Raw genomic sequence first — 15717 nt, 5'->3', positions numbered from 1 at the left:
GTCTCATTTTTCCATGGCATTCCAGGAGGAGCTCTCCATGCTCCTGGCTGTGTGCCCAAGGCTTTAGCGATGTTTAACCCCCCCCCCCCACACACACACACACGCACGCACGCACGCACGCACGCACACACGCACACACGCATGCGCCCAGCCCAAGCCCACCCCAACCCAAGCCTATACAGTACATCCACAGACTTCTGTACACAGACACACATACTCTATCAACATTACAGCGAGATGGGGGGACTGTACAGTGAAGCAACACAGCGGCAGATGGGCATGCAGAACATGTAGACCCCCATAGTGGGGGCACCTGTGTGGGGGAGGAGGAGGGAGGGGGATCACATGAACCAGGGCACCACGGGAACTCAGGAACTCTGACAGTCAAATCCTCTGTGTTCATTTAACTCTGAGAGCGTACGTACGAATGGTTCCGTTCATATACACTCTCAAGAGTTACAAATGGGTACATTTAACACTGAGGATTTTACTGTGCACGTATTCCTACTCTGCTCCTGTTTCCTCTATACTCCTGACTGTCTGTGTATTCCTACTCTGCTCCTGCTGTTTCCTCTATACTCCTGACTGTCTGTGTATTCCTACTCTGCTCCTGCTGTTTCCTCTACTCCTGACTGTCTGTGTATTCCTACTCTGCTCCTGTTTCCTCTATACTCCTGACTGTCTGTGTATTCCTACTCTGCTCCTGCTGTTTCCTCTACTCCTGACTGTCTGTGTATTCCTACTCTGCTCCTGCTGTTTCCTCTATACTCCTGACTGTCTGTGTATTCCTACTCTGCTCCTGCTGTTTCCTCTACTCCTGACTGTCTGTGTATTCCTACTCTGCTCCTGTTTCCTCTATACTCCTGACTGTCTGTGTATTCCTACTCTGCTCCTGCTGTTTCCTCTATACTCCTGACTGTCTGTGTATTCCTACTCTGCTCCTGCTGTTTCCTCTATACTCCTGACTGTCTGTGTATTCCTACTCTGCTCCTGCTGTTTCCTCTATACTCCTGACTGTCTGTGTATTCCTACTCTGCTCCTGCTGTTTCCTCTACTCCTGACTGTCTGTGTATTCCTACTCTGCTCCTGTTTCCTCTATACTCCTGACTGTCTGTGTATTCCTACTCTGCTCCTGTTGTTGCCTCTATACTCCTGACTGTCTGTGTATTCCTACTCTGCTCCTGCTGTTTCCTCTATACTCCTGACTGTCTGTGTATTCCTACTCTGCTCCTGCTGTTTCCTCTATACTCCTGACTGTCTGTGTATTCCTACTCTGCTCCTGTTGTTTCCCCTACGGTATATACTCCTGACTGTCTGTGTATTCCTACTCTGCTCCTGCTGTTTCCTCTACTCCTGACTGTCTGTGTATTCCTACTCTGCTCCTGTTTCCTCTATACTCCTGACTGTCTGTGTATTCCTACTCTGCTCCTGCTGTTTCCTCTATACTCCTGACTGTCTGTGTATTCCTACTCTGCTCCTGCTGTTTCCTCTATACCCCTGACTGTCTGTGTATTCCTACTCTGCTCCTGCTGTTTCCTCTATACTCCTGACTGTCTGTGTATTCCTACTCTGCTCCTGCTGTTTCCTCTATACTCCTGACTGTCTGTGTATTCCTACTCTGCTCCTGTTGTTTCCTCTATACCCCTGACTGTCTGTGTATTCCTACTCTGCTCCTGCTGTTTCCTCTATACTCCTGACTGTCTGTGTATTCCTACTCTGCTCCTGCTGTTTCCTCTATACTCCTGACTGTCTGTGTATTCCTACTCTGCTCCTGTTGTTTCCTCTATACTCCTGACTGTCTGTGTATTCCTACTCTGCTCCTGCTGTTTCCTCTATACTCCTGACTGTCTGTGTATTCCTACTCTGCTCCTGTTGTTTCCTCTATACTCCTGACTGTCTGTGTATTCCTACTCTGCTCCTGCTGTTTCCTCTATACTCCTGACTGTCTGTGTATTCCTACTCTGCTCCTGCTGTTTCCTCTATACTCCTGACTGTCTGTGTATTCCTACTCTGCTCCTGCTGTTTCCTCTATACTCCTGACTGTCTGTGTATTCCTACTCTGCTCCTGCTGTTTCCTCTATACTCCTGACTGTCTGTGTATTCCTACTCTGCTCCTGCTGTTTCCTCTATACTCCTGACTGTCTGTGTATTCCTACTCTCCTCCTGCTGTTTCCTCTATACTCCTGACTGTCTGTGTATTCCTACTCTGCTCCTGCTGTTTCCTCTATACTCCTGACTGTCTGTGTATTCATCATTTGATCAAAAAGTTTGGCCTGATATCTGCACTGTCACAGATGTGTGGGTTAGGGAACATCTGTGCTAGTGTGGCCTGACTCGGTGCATTCTCTCCAGTGTTGTTTTGGACACCAAATCTTTATTTTGGTTTTAGTCACATTTTTAGTCACCTGAAATGTTTTAGTGTTAGTCTAGTTCTAATCTACAGTTGATTTAGTCTACTAAAATGTATTTTGGCAGGCTTTGATGCCTGATTATACACACCGATCGCAACGCGTTGTGAGTTTGAAGATCTGCTATTTTCAGCATGCAACCAAGTGTAAAAGGACTTACTTATACTGGATCTCTTGTCCACTAGTCCCTTCCTAAGATTTTAGTTTAGTTTTTATTTGTTGACACAATTATCAATATATTTAGGCCTTCTCTTAGTTTTAGTCATCGTAGTTTAGTTTTCATTTTGACGAAATCAACAGTGCTGCATAAATCACTGCTTCAACGCCTGCCTAAATGCAAAGGTGAAATAGCGGTAAGAAGAAAAAAAGATTATGATGCCAATTACAAGGTGTGTTGCAAACGGGAGCAGCCACATCAAAGGGGACCTGGCTATGCTGATGTGTGTTTGTTTTCTGCTGTGTTGCTAAGTGCGCACATGAACATACAAAAAAAGACTAAAAATAACACGATGGAAAAGCCCTTGTATTTAGTTGCCCTTTCATGGTTGCCTTTCTCCTCCGACTGAAGAAAGCGTTGCAGGCCCGAGTCAGACAGACAGACATCTAACCGTACTACCGTAGTAATGTGGAGATATATTATGTCATTGACTCAATGTATTCTCCCCCCACCACAAGTTCAACCTCCCTCGAATTAAATTCTCTTAAACTTGTCTCATTACGAACGGGTTAGAAGTCTTCCAATGACAGAGTGTGCTTCATCTAATGATAGGTAAAGTGCACAACAGCACATAGGGTACATCAGGACAGGGTTATAGAAGCAGAGAATCAAGCCAAAAGAAAACATACATACATTGTGGAGCGGCTGTGGCTCAGGAGGTAGATCAGGTCGTCCAATGATCCGTGGGTTGGCGGTTTGAATCCCGGCTCCTCCTGTCTACATGTCGAAGTGTTCTTGGGCAAGACACTGAACCCTGCATTGCCTCCAGTTCCAGTGCTTGCCACCATTGGTGTGTGAATGTGAGAAGTGAGGACGCTGGCGTTGACTGTTTGCCGATTCACCTCCCAATGTATGTATGAATGAATGGACCATTGTAAGCGCTTTGAGTAAGCACGTAGTGCATAGAAAAGCGCTACAAAAAATGCAATCCATTATTATTATTATTATTATTAGCTGGTTGAGTCATCTCTATCTCTCCTTTGTGACCTGATGACAGGAAGTTGTTTTAATGCTACAGTAAATATCAGTGTTGATTTGGTCGACTAATACTATGACGAAAAATGTTTTAGTCGACTAAAATCGTATGATATTACTTGTCTAAAACTAGACTTAACACTTAAGACGTGACTAAAATATGACTAAAACTAGCTTAACCGTTTCCGCGCCATTGCCGACAATTAAAGTCAATTGAAGCCTAATTTTGATACTGACGCTTAACGCCATTGGCGACGGCCTACGGCAATTGCGCTTTTATGGCGCGTTCGATTGCTCGAGCCATAATGCTACTCACGTTAGCCGGTTAGCTAGCTGTGTTGTTAGCACAGCACTGGATCGCCCATCTTAAATCGTCGTCGCCATAATAATCCATTCTATCCATTTCTTTCAATCGCCTGTATCTCCTATTCCTTGTCCCAGATGGCATTTTGGTCAAAACAGCGTTTCTTTGACGGCACAGATATGATGATCTGGAGCTCTGCAGAGCTCCGGTCTGGCTTCAGATGGTAAACAAGGCCTGTCCGCTCAGTGTAGTTTCCTAGGTTTCCTGCTCATGGACCGGAAATGGCGGCTTTTCAAAATAAGAGCTCAAATTAAAAAAATGCTGGCGTGAATTAGATCCTAATTTTTCTCCTAAATGATAGCGGCCTAAGTGTTAAGTTTTATTCAGAAGACTATGACTAAAACTAAAATCGCTGTCAAATTTCTCTGCAGTGATGCAGTTCTGGCATCAACCTGTTCAGTTCATCTAAACCCGAGTTGTGTTCAGTAGGGTAACTCGTACCGTCGCCCATACGTCATACGTAGAGTTGTGTTCAGTAAGGTATCTCTTACCGTCGCCCATACGTCATACGTAGAGTTGTGTTCAGTAAGGTAACTCGTACCGTCGCCCATACGCCATACGTAGAGTTGTGTTCAGTAGGGTAACTCGTACCGTCGCCCATACGTCATACGTAGAGTTGTGTTCAGTAGGGTAACTCGTACCGTCGCCCATACGTCATACGCAGAGTTGTGTTCAGTAGGGTAACTCGTACCATCGCCCATACGTCATACGTAGAGTTGTGTTCAGTAGGGTAACTCGTACCGTCGCCCATACGTCATACGTAGAGTTGTGTTCAGTAGGGTAACTCGTACCGTCGCCCATACGTCATACGCAGAGTTGTGTTCAGTAGGGTAACTCGTACCATCGCCCATACGTCATACGTAGAGTTGTGTTCAGTAGGGTAACTCGTACCGTCGCCCATACGTCATACGTAGAGTTGTGTTCAGTAGGGTAACTCGTACCGTCGCCCATAATCCATCTCGCCCTCGGGTTGTCTTTCCGCCGACCTCATGCCGACCGCTCGGTGGCGGTTCTTTATCTTGTTTTACTGAGAATAAGGTTAGAAATAAGTTTAGGGTTAGGCATAGTTTTACAGGGGTTAAGTTTAGGAATGGGGTTAGGTTTTGGCACTGTTTCACCGAGGTTAAGTTTAGGAATAAGGTTTGGTTTAAGCGTTTAAGCATAATTTACCAGGCTGAGCAGTCCCGGGCGAGTTGGTAAAAAGGCGACTTCTTGGTATTCTTCAGTATCACAGAGGTGAATGGTTTTGGCAGCTAGGAGAGATGACTCCCACATTACCAGATACATCTGTGGATCTGTGCCAGCTATATTACTACAAAACACCTCTATAAAGCTTTGCTTTGTTGTTGTTGTCGTTATTGTTTATTTTATTTTAGATAATTAACATTTTGGCAGGCAGGCATTTTTGCCTAAATCTTCCCGGCAGTCAGGTCTATGTCACTGGTTAGAGAACTCTTAATATGCTAGTATCAGACTTTATGTGAAATAAATTAGCCTGCATTAAAGGAGGCTAACCCTAGAAGATATGCTTCTATAGGTGCTAATAAATATGCCAGCCCAGAAGTGACATTACTTTGTGGAAAGGCAAACCGTAACCTCTCTTGATCCCACTGTCTGAAATAGCATACGTCCCCGATCCATCGTATAATATAGGCTATGATGTTTCTACAAGCAGCTATCCTATTCTATACAAGCCATTCAGTCCGTAGTGTCGCTGTAGTACTAGTTATGTTATGTTTTAATGAATTTTATCCATGAAGGTGTCTAAAGTCTGTGTGTGAATGTAGTCATGCACGTTAGGTGCTAAGCCCAGGCTATCCGCTTCCTTGCACAACATACACGAGCTGAACCCACTGGCTGACGTGCACTGGTGCTCACTTTCAGCCTAAGATGAGCACGGTTTAAGAGTCTACTCTATGTGCTTGACTGGACCAACGTTTAGAAAGCAGGAAGGAGCAGGGTCCTCCTCTCATATATCACGTTGAACTCTGAACTCTCTTAAAAAAACAGCATATTTGCTACAGAAGGGAAAGTGTGGTGGGTGGATTTCTGTGTGTGTGTGGGGGGGAGCAGTATTGATTTCATTGACTACAACTATGACGAAAAATGTTCGTCCACTACCTTTTTTCACTGAGGAAAACTAAATAAAAACTAAGCTATGATGACTTAAACTAAGACTAAATATAGTGACAATTTCGTTAATACAAATTAGACTAAAATGTTAGGAAGTGACTAGTGGACAAGAGATCCAGTAGAAGTCATTTTACACTTGGTTGCTTGCTGAAAATAGAAGAACTACAAGCTCACAAGCTTGTGAGATTGTAGATCGGCTATTTTCAGCAAGTGTAAAATCAGTCATTACGACGGCATCAAGGCCCGACATTTTAGTCGACTAAATCAACTGTAGATTTAGTCGACTAAAATCTGTGTGTGTGTGTGTGTGTGTGTGTGTGTGTGTGTGTGTGTGTGTGTGTGTGTGTGTGTGTGTGTGTGTGTGTGTGTGTGTGTGTGTGTGTGTGTGTGTGTGTGTGTGTGTGTGTGTGTGTGTGTGTGTGTGTGAGAAAGCGCACACCTGCCTCATTAAATCCAACGGAGGCCCCGTTGAAACCGTATTTGGTGTCATCTCCCTTGCCGTTTTTAGAGAGCTTTTTTCTCACAGCAATTGCATTTGGAAGTCTTGAGTACAGTACAGTAGGGCTGGTTTGAACCGATTTATGGTCAGCTGCTCCTGTATGGTAGCAGCAGGCTTCTGTCTCTTAGCAACGATGCCTGATAAGGTGTAATGTTACCCCAAAAGATGCTATCAGAGGCAGCCATGGCTGTCCCACACTTCTCGCTCTGAGGTCAGTTTTTGTTTAAAACCTGTTCCTCTTAACACAAAAAACCCTTTTCCATGGCACAGATCTTGGACCAAGATTTTGTGCCTTTATTGATCATTACAGTGAAGACGGACAGGAAAGAGGGAGACTCTAACACGCGACACGCTGTCAGGCGAGAGCCTATATGTGGCATGCGCCTGGACCACTAGGCCAGAGGGGGCCCCAAGAGCCTCTCTCTAACCAGCAAAGTTATTAGTAGTGACACATGGCTGGCCACTGGTGTGCCAACATTTTTTGATGCATATGTGGATGTAGCTCTGTTTGGAACCTCACTCTACGCTCTAGGTTCCGTGTGTCAGGACATCCCTGCATCGGTAGAACGGGGGTTGAGCTGTTCAAAAAACAGTGGCGAAAACCCGTTTCCAAAAAGTAAAGTATATTTCTGTCTAGAAGAAGGTTAAATCATAATTAAAATGCATATTTTGTCAGCCTGTGGCAAGTCAACCCCCTTCCGCAGTACTGCTTCCGTAAGATTGCATTGGGTAAATGTAAGCGGTTGTTTCTCCCCTGTCTAAAGATGTTACGTGCCTGTCCTAAGTGTATCATCTGTTAGCTAGCCAGAAATATCTTTACTTTTTGGAAACGATACTGCGAAAAGGGTTTTCGCCACTGTTTTTGGACAGCTCAACCCCTGTTCTACCGATGCAGGGATATCCTGAGACGGAACCTCTTCTCAAAGCTAAGAGCGTAGTAGAGTGAGGTTCCAAACGGAGCTAATGAGGTGAGGACTTTTACTGACTTTGTGCTGGCGAGAAGACTACATGCTGCTGATGAACACATTTTCTGCATCATGCCCTGCAGCGTTTTCCTTTTATAGTTATGTTAATTTGGTTGTCAATTCCAACATCTTCATAAAGCTTGTCAACATACTGAAGCACATAGTGCTCTAAAATCTCCTGGTAGATGGCTGTGTTGACTCCAGTGTAACATTTCACTCTCAGTGATGATTTTGGGGTGCCATGTCATATGCTGCTGTTGGTCCACTGTTGTATCAAGTCCAGAGTCAACTCAGGATATTGTAGAGCACTTTGTGCTTCAGTATGTTGACAAGCTTTATGGAGTTGCTGATTTTCCTTTCCAGCTTGATTTGGCACCTGCCCACAGTGCCAAAACTACTAGTAACTGGTGTACTGGCCATGGTATTACTGTGCTTAACTGACCACCAGCCAACTGGCCTGACCTGAACCCCACAGAGAATGTTTTATTGTTAAGAGGAAGCTGTGGGACATAAGACCCAACAATACAAATGAACTTACAGCTGTTATCAAAGCAAACCTGGGCACCACAACATAACACCACGACATAACACCACAACATTTCAGATGGTTGACATTTCTGGATTAAAAAACATTTGTTTTTAGTCTTGTAAAATATTCAAATATTTTGAGATAGGATTTTTTGATTTTCATGAGCTGTATGCCATAATAATCAAGCTTAAAACAAAATATATATATTTTAACTATTTCACTTTATGCGCAATGAATATATCATAAGTCTCACCTTTTGAATAATATTTCGGAAGACATATTTATTGATAATATCAATACATAATATTGATTGGCATTTTGAAAAGTGAGGGTTCTCCTCATTGCGACTGATGTGGAACCTGTGTGTGTGTGTGTGTCTCTCTCTCTCTCTCTCTCTCTCTCTCTCTCTCTCTCTCTCTCTCTCTCTCTCTCTCTCTCTGGAGAGATCACTGCAACACCAACAAACTCCTGGGTTATCACGCCAGCAACTTGTTATGACAGGGAAGCACTGTGCTTATGTTAACGGCAAGCTTTGAAATGTATAGCCGAGCACAAGCCTCGGGCTGGGCGGAGGGGCTCTGTTGTGTTCTCTGTGTGTGTGTGTGTGACACCAGTGTGGGATGGACACTGGTCATGATCTCCAAGCTGTGTCGTGGTGATACTCGTGTCACTGACCCACATGGGAGACCGGATAGTGGTTGGGTCAAGTTGTACTTTTCAAAGGACGACACCAGGGTTTAGGAATAATGACTATTCGAGAGACTATGACTATAATATGTACGTGCCTCTGACTGTCTGACATTGAATTATAAGAACAAAGGCTCACGTTGGATTGTGCTGCTGAAGGACTATAACCTCTGCAATTGCCACCCGTTCTTTGTTTGAAATCCCAGCCAGCCACACCCCGAGATGCCACTATCATCGCACACTAGTCACATTCACGTATACTGTAACTATACAGTGCGTGCATCCGATGGCAGATGTACAGGTTCCAGTTTCACATTGGAAACAGGAGATACTGTAAGTATCAGGAGGAGAAGACATTTCCTCACTCCACCTCACAGTCTAGTGACTGGATGAGCTGTAGCGTCAAAACCAGTTATGTTTTTGGCAGCAAATTTCTATTTTAGTTTAGGCATAGTGTTTGGAATGAAACTTAATTTTGTTTTACTCATGTTTTAGTCAACTGGGATGACGACTAAACTGGGATTTAGTCGTCTAAATCTATAGTTGATTTAGTCGACCAAAATGTATTTGGGCGGGCCTTGATGCCGTCGTAATGACTGACCTGCGTTGTGAACTTGTAGATTGGCTATTTTCAGCTTGCAACCAAGTGTAAAAGGACTTATACTGGATCTCTTGTTCCTAACATTTTAGTCTAGTTTTATTGAGGAAATTGTCAATATATTCCCCCCCCCCATCTTTCTGTTCCCGCTTGAGCTTCTAATTCTTTTTATAGAACACACAGAGAGAGAGAGAGAGAGAGACAGTCTGCCTGGCCTGAAGTTGGGGGGGGCGGGGGCACTCCCACTTAAAGAAAGCACCCTGGCAAATTTGGGGCTGGCGGTAATTATTTGGGGGCCTCATTATGGGATCACATTTCGCCCCAGTCATTCTCTTGCGGTAACCGTTACTGGATACGGGGCTGACATTGTCAATAAAGCGGGCAGGAAAGCTGACACGCCTCTTGTTTTGACAGGACCCAAAAAGCTGCCTCCTGTTCGTCTTTGCATCTTGCCAGAGAGAGAGAGGCGAGGGCCACAGACAGAGTCCCAGTTTTCCAGATGCTTATGCTTCCAGATATATATATATATATATATATATATATATATATATATATATATATATATATATATATATATATATATATATATATATATATATATATATAATTTTCTTTTTTTTCCTTTTTTGTCCCACGATTTTTCCACCCAGTGTCAATTATCTAATCTAATGCTGGGCTCTACACTCCCTCTGCCAACCTGGGGAGAGCAACGGACTGCCCTCATGCTCCCTTCCATGCATGAGGAGTCCAAGCTGCTTATTATCACCTGACGGGGGAGTTTCTCCGGTTGGACATAGCGTGTGGAAGGAACACGTTATTCCAACCAGTTCCTTTCCCCTCCATCAGGCTGGTCAGGGGGAGGTACTGTAGTTTAGAGTCCAGGATGAGGTTACCTACCCTATAGCCAGGAGACATGGGGACAAGTTGAGAACACAGAAAGCCCCTTTCGACAACCCCACCTCGGGTATGAGCACTGATGACGCGGAGGAGAGAGCACGCCCACAGCGCCCCCAGCGGGAATCGAACCCAGGACCTTCTAGCTGTGAGGCGACAGCACTACCGACTGTGCCACCGTGCCCCCAGATGCTTTTGTAGGGAAAGCCCCTCTCCTGTCTCCTCTCCCCTGGCATCTGGGCCTTTTCACAGAGATGGTGGTCGCCTCACTGTGGGTCCTTTAGTGCAGGGGTTCTCAACGTTTTTGGCTGAGGACCCCCGGAAATGCTTTGGCCATGTCTTGCGTCCCCCGCCCCGCCCCCCTCCCCACCACCAATACAAACTGACCTTAATAGTAGAGAAAATACATCATAAATGAATACGCGACCCACAGGTTGAGAACCCCTGCTTTAGTGCAGTGTTTAAGAAATGCAGATATTTAACAATATAATTTAACTCAAGAGGATAAAATGAGTGCGTGCCTGCCTGCCTGCCTGCGTGCCTGCGTGTGTGCCTACCTACCTGCGTGCGTGTGTGCGTGCGTGCGTTCTGCACGCACGCAGAAGAGAATCTGGGCCTGCCCCTGCACCAGAACCAACCCTGAGGTTAACTCATTCAGTGCCACCTAGTGGACACACAAGTGTAGAGCTTGTGCCGGAGAAAAAGGACAAATCAAATAATAAATAAGCGTGTTTTATGATCATGTTTTTATTGTATTGGAGCTTCCAACTAAGCACAAGTTTTTCCACATGTGTATGTACCTAAAGTGAATCTGAATCTGAAACTCCAATCTGATCGGATTCTGACTTACCACACAGAAACGTAATGAGCCGCAGAACACCGGTAGCTTAAGAAAAGAAGATTCAGTGCATGTATTCACTGAATCTTCATGCATGTTTGTGTTACGTGTTCTGCGTATGAGCATGTGTGCCAAGCGGTGCGTGCTCTGGGGGCATGCAGGGTTTTATTAGGATTCTTCCTTGATGTATATACACTGTCCTTGGCAGGTGTTTCAGGGAATGTGTTGTTGGAAAGGTTAGCCCTCCTCCGCCACCCCTAGTGTCGTTAATTTATACGATTGTATACCGTCGATATATTTCTTTCATCTCCCACTAAAGCCATCAGCTAGGATTGTGATACTTTATGTGCAGTGTTTCATCGACCGAGTCCATGCGTTCTCTTAAAAGCACAGAGTCGAGTGGCTGGTAATTGAAGGGTAGAGCCTGATGAGAGGTGCTAGCTATTTTATTTTATTTATTTTCCCTCTCTTAACACGCAGTGACATTTCTGCCCGCGCCCGGCTTCTTCTTCCTGGCAGCAGATGAATGAGAATACTCTCTGTTGCTGATTATTGGCAGATGAAAAAAGAAAATCTATATAGGCCTATTTAGCGAATGGTGGGAAAACAAAAAAAAACATATTGGCTCTTCACCGCAGCTACAGTAGTATTCCCCCCCATCCATCTGTTCATGTATTTGTTTTTGAGATTCTTGTTGCCTTGGAATATGTTTTGGGATCAGACTTTTAGACAGAGCGGCGAGGAATGCCTTTAATCGCGGCTCCAAAGACGGCAGAAGGACATGTCCCCTGGTTGTGCACATACAGCTAGACAGATGAGGCGGAGGAGGAATGGAGGAGTGACCATTGTTAACGGTCTGGAGGGAACTGTTTGTGCGCCCTGTGGTTTCTTGTCCCTGCGAAATAGAGACTCAGTGATTTGGTTTCCCAGGCCCCTCTTTTCTCTCTCTCTCTCTCTCTCTCTCTCTCTCTCTCTCTCTCTCTCTCTCTCAAGGCCTTACAAAAAATAAAACCCCAAATGAAGACGTTTCAGTCTGTCCTGGTTGTTTTTAGTCTTAACCAGCAGCCTGCTGCTCCTAACTGGTAGATGGCACCAATAGCATAGTGGCATATGGACGGCGTTCACAGCCATTTGATTCTAAGTGCTGTGGGCATATCAGAAATAGAAGATAATGCTTAGTCTTGTCTTGTCAGCAATGGTAAAACATAGACAACACCGCGACAAAACAACATTGGTTACCCCTCGGCGCAGCACTGCTGTGAGAATGGGGAGAGAGATCTGAAGCCGGACAGTTATTCTTTCTTTCTCACAAACCAACGGCTCCTTGTTAGCGAGTTAGACTCTTTTTTTATTAGTCACGATGGTGCTGCTGCACAATTATTCGAAAAAAGATCGCGAACTAGATAGACACGTACACAATCTCAATTCCTACATTTGAGGAAGAACCAAAGAGTATTGGTCGGCTGTCGGCTGGCTGTTCATTTTAGTTACTTACTGTATGTTTTTTGCTACAAGAGGGAGACTTTAACAGAGGTTTAAGTCGAGCACTTTGATGTCTATTTAAAGCCACAGTGCCACATTTTGAATGGAGTAATGTTCAGCAACTACATGCAGACTATACATATTTTCACGAGAATCGTGTAAGAATCGTGATCTCAATTCTTGTGGAGGAAAGTCGAGATTCACATTTGAGCAAGAATCGTGCACACTAAGTCACAATCTCACAATGAGAAGTATCTCTCATTGGGAGACTCAAAAAATGATCAGCTAAAAGGTAGCTGCTGTCAGTCAAGGCTGATTCTAAACTTAAAGTACTGATCTTTCTAAAACCTGATTCACACTTCACACAACCTGTTATTTTCAGCCACGATATGGCATAGCCACGATATGGCATATAGTACACCCGAGGTCATAACATCAGTGAAGGACTCTTTTTTTTTAATTTACTTTTTCCCTTTCTTCTTTGTTTAAGGCCAACTTCTACTGTCTAGTCTCTAATTTGGGCCTAGTAAATGTGGACTGGTAAAAGGAGCCTGGCGGCATAGCATGGAGGCAACGCCAGGCCAGGGGTTCATGCTCTCTGTTCTTGCGGTCGGGCCTTTCCTGACAAGGGGGGGACTGCCCCGTGTCTCTCTACTAGACATATACGGAGGACGGAATCAGTGTTGTTTTTGACAGAAAACTTTGATTTTAGTTTCAGTCATAGTCTCTTGGAATAGTTTTCATTTAGTTTAAATCACATTTTAGTCACCTGGAATGTTTCAGTGTTAGTCTAGTTTTAGTCGACTAAATATCATAAGATTTTAGTCGACTAAATCTACAGTTGATTTAGTCGGCTAAAATGTGTTTTGGTGGGCCTTGATGCCGTCGGCTGATTTTACACATGCTGAAAATAGTCGATGGACGGACATTTTTCGTCATAGTTTTATTCGACGAAATCAACACTGGACGGAATCATCAAGGGTCTGTGTGAGGATGAGTAGTGATTATTATAATAACCTACATAGAGGATGGTCTCTTCTTCAGCAGGGCAAGAGGAAGAGAGGCTGCGAGTGTGTCTGCGCAGTGCGCACGTTCCTTCCGTTCACCCTCCTCCTCCGACAATACCCCCGTCTCTGAAAATAAATATATAATTATATATGCATCTCGTCTATTATATGCATAATAGACATTACGGTTATCCCAGTAGTTCTTTAATCATGGGAGGTTGTTGTTATGGCGTTACGAGCGAGCATGCCATTCATGCTATCATATTAATCATTTTGTGTCACACATAGTATAGCACGCACTGCCTTCCTCTCTAGCTGTGTTTTTGCAACCCCACCCATGTGTGTGAGGCGGTGGTTTGCTGGGGATGTTTTTCCCTCTCTCTCTCTCTGTCTCCGTCTATCTCTCTCTCTCTCTCTCTCTCTCTCTCTCTCTCGCTCTGACAGACACACACCAGCCCTTTGCAACAACTTACAGCCATGACGTCAATCTCCCTTGCACTGGGGTGCCAGCTGTTGATGTCACCCCTTGGGTCCTTTTTAATTTAGGGATTTCCGTTGGGGTGAGACGACGGGGGGGGAGTCCCGTGACCGTATCCCGCACCCACATTAAAAGAGGAGCCACCGAGGCAGGCTAGGGGCAAGGCCAATGTTGCCGAACTCAGGCCTAGGACAGAATAAAACGTAACGGAACAAGAACAGGGCAGGGCAGACTTTAATCCCCATCGGGGTGTGGGTGAGAAGAGAGATTAGGGCATGATTTATAGTGACAATCATCTACTGTGTAATGTGCGAACTTTCCATCCGCTATCAACATGTGGTGTGTTCTCCACTGCCCTGGTGTATGTCATGTGAGTATGATAGTGATGCATGTGTCGTGACAGTCTAAGGAGCCGTCGGCTCTATAGAAGTGACGTGTACTGTGGCCCCCGCGAAGCCAGCCTGTGACTCGCAAACATGGTCCCTGGAATGCCTAAATACATTCTTTCAGCAGTCATTTGCACCCTTTCCGAGGGCTCAAAAATGCCCTAACCAAAGTGTACACCCCCCCCACCCCCACCCGACACGCCCCAGTCCTCAGGGCTTTAGATGAGGGGGTGATCGCCCCCCATAAAACATCTGTGTAATCGATTGTCTTGTTGCAGAAGTATCCCATCTCATCGACATGTTGTGTATAATGAATCCATCCATCCATCTTCATCCGCTTATCCGTAGTCTGGTCGCGGGGGTAACACCAGAGAGCTCCATACTCTCCAGAGCAACATTAGTAACTTCCTCCTGGGCAGATTCCCGAACCACCTAAGCTGGCTCCTTTCCAGGAAAAGAAGCAGCGACTCTCTCGTGTGACTGAACTTCTCACCACATCTCTAAGGGAGATGCCAGCCACCCGTCGGAGAAAACTAATTTCGGCCACGTGTATTTGCAACCTTATTCTTTGGGTGTATAATGAACGTGTGATGGAGTCATACTGTATTGTCTCTGACTGTCTCTTGTCTCTCCTACAGTATCACCCTCAGTATCTGTGCAACACGAGCGAGGACGAACGGCAGGAGGATAACATCATCATTGTGAAGTTGGAGCGCAGAGTACCCCGCTGTCTGCCCCTGCTTGAAAAGGTAGGATTACACTGACACGCACTCACACACGCACTCAAACACAGTGCGCACACACGCACACGCGCTGATATGTTACATGCATGTTGTGCTTTTTGCTTTTCTTCCCCAACTGAAGCTCTATTTGATCTCCATGAGAAATTAGCCCGTCTTTGACCCCCTTCCCCTTCAGATGGCCCATCCAGCAGATAAACCGTCCCATAAGCCTTCTCTCTCTGGTGCCTTTATCCACTCTTGGATCCAGACTTGAGAGGGAAGATGGCTTAGAGGGGGGAATATTTGGCAGTGGTTCAATGTGTTGGTAGGGATACCGGCCACGGCTGTGATCTTTCTGAGAGAAGGACTGTTGTTGGGAAGGTGGGGGGGGGGTCGGGGGGCTCAATGCTGCTATGTAGCTGTGGCAGTGATCCCTGGCTCTGGATGTGAGGTTTTCAAGCCCCAGCTGTCACTGCTTCTATCCCAGCCAACCAGTCAGCCAGCCGGCTGGCCAGCCAGCCAGTCGGTCGGTCGG

At 45.3% G+C, this 15717-nt stretch overlaps 1 protein-coding gene across 1 annotated transcript in view; it reads left to right on the top strand.

Annotated features, from left to right (window-relative positions):
* rnf43 (ring finger protein 43) overlaps nt 1-15717 on the top strand; it is a 140695-nt gene that overhangs the window by 81827 nt on the left and 43151 nt on the right. The window contains exon 2 of the mRNA XM_079508233.1: nt 15099-15209. Coding sequence (XP_079364359.1) covers nt 15099-15209 — 111 coding nt within the window. The remainder of the gene's footprint in view (nt 1-15098; nt 15210-15717) is intronic.

The sequence above is a fragment of the Electrona antarctica genome (assembly GCF_951216825.1).
Source record: "Electrona antarctica genome assembly, chromosome: 8".
NCBI classification, from domain to species: Eukaryota; Metazoa; Chordata; class Actinopteri; order Myctophiformes; family Myctophidae; genus Electrona; species Electrona antarctica.
This window is presented reverse-complemented; position numbering and strand designations above follow the sequence as displayed.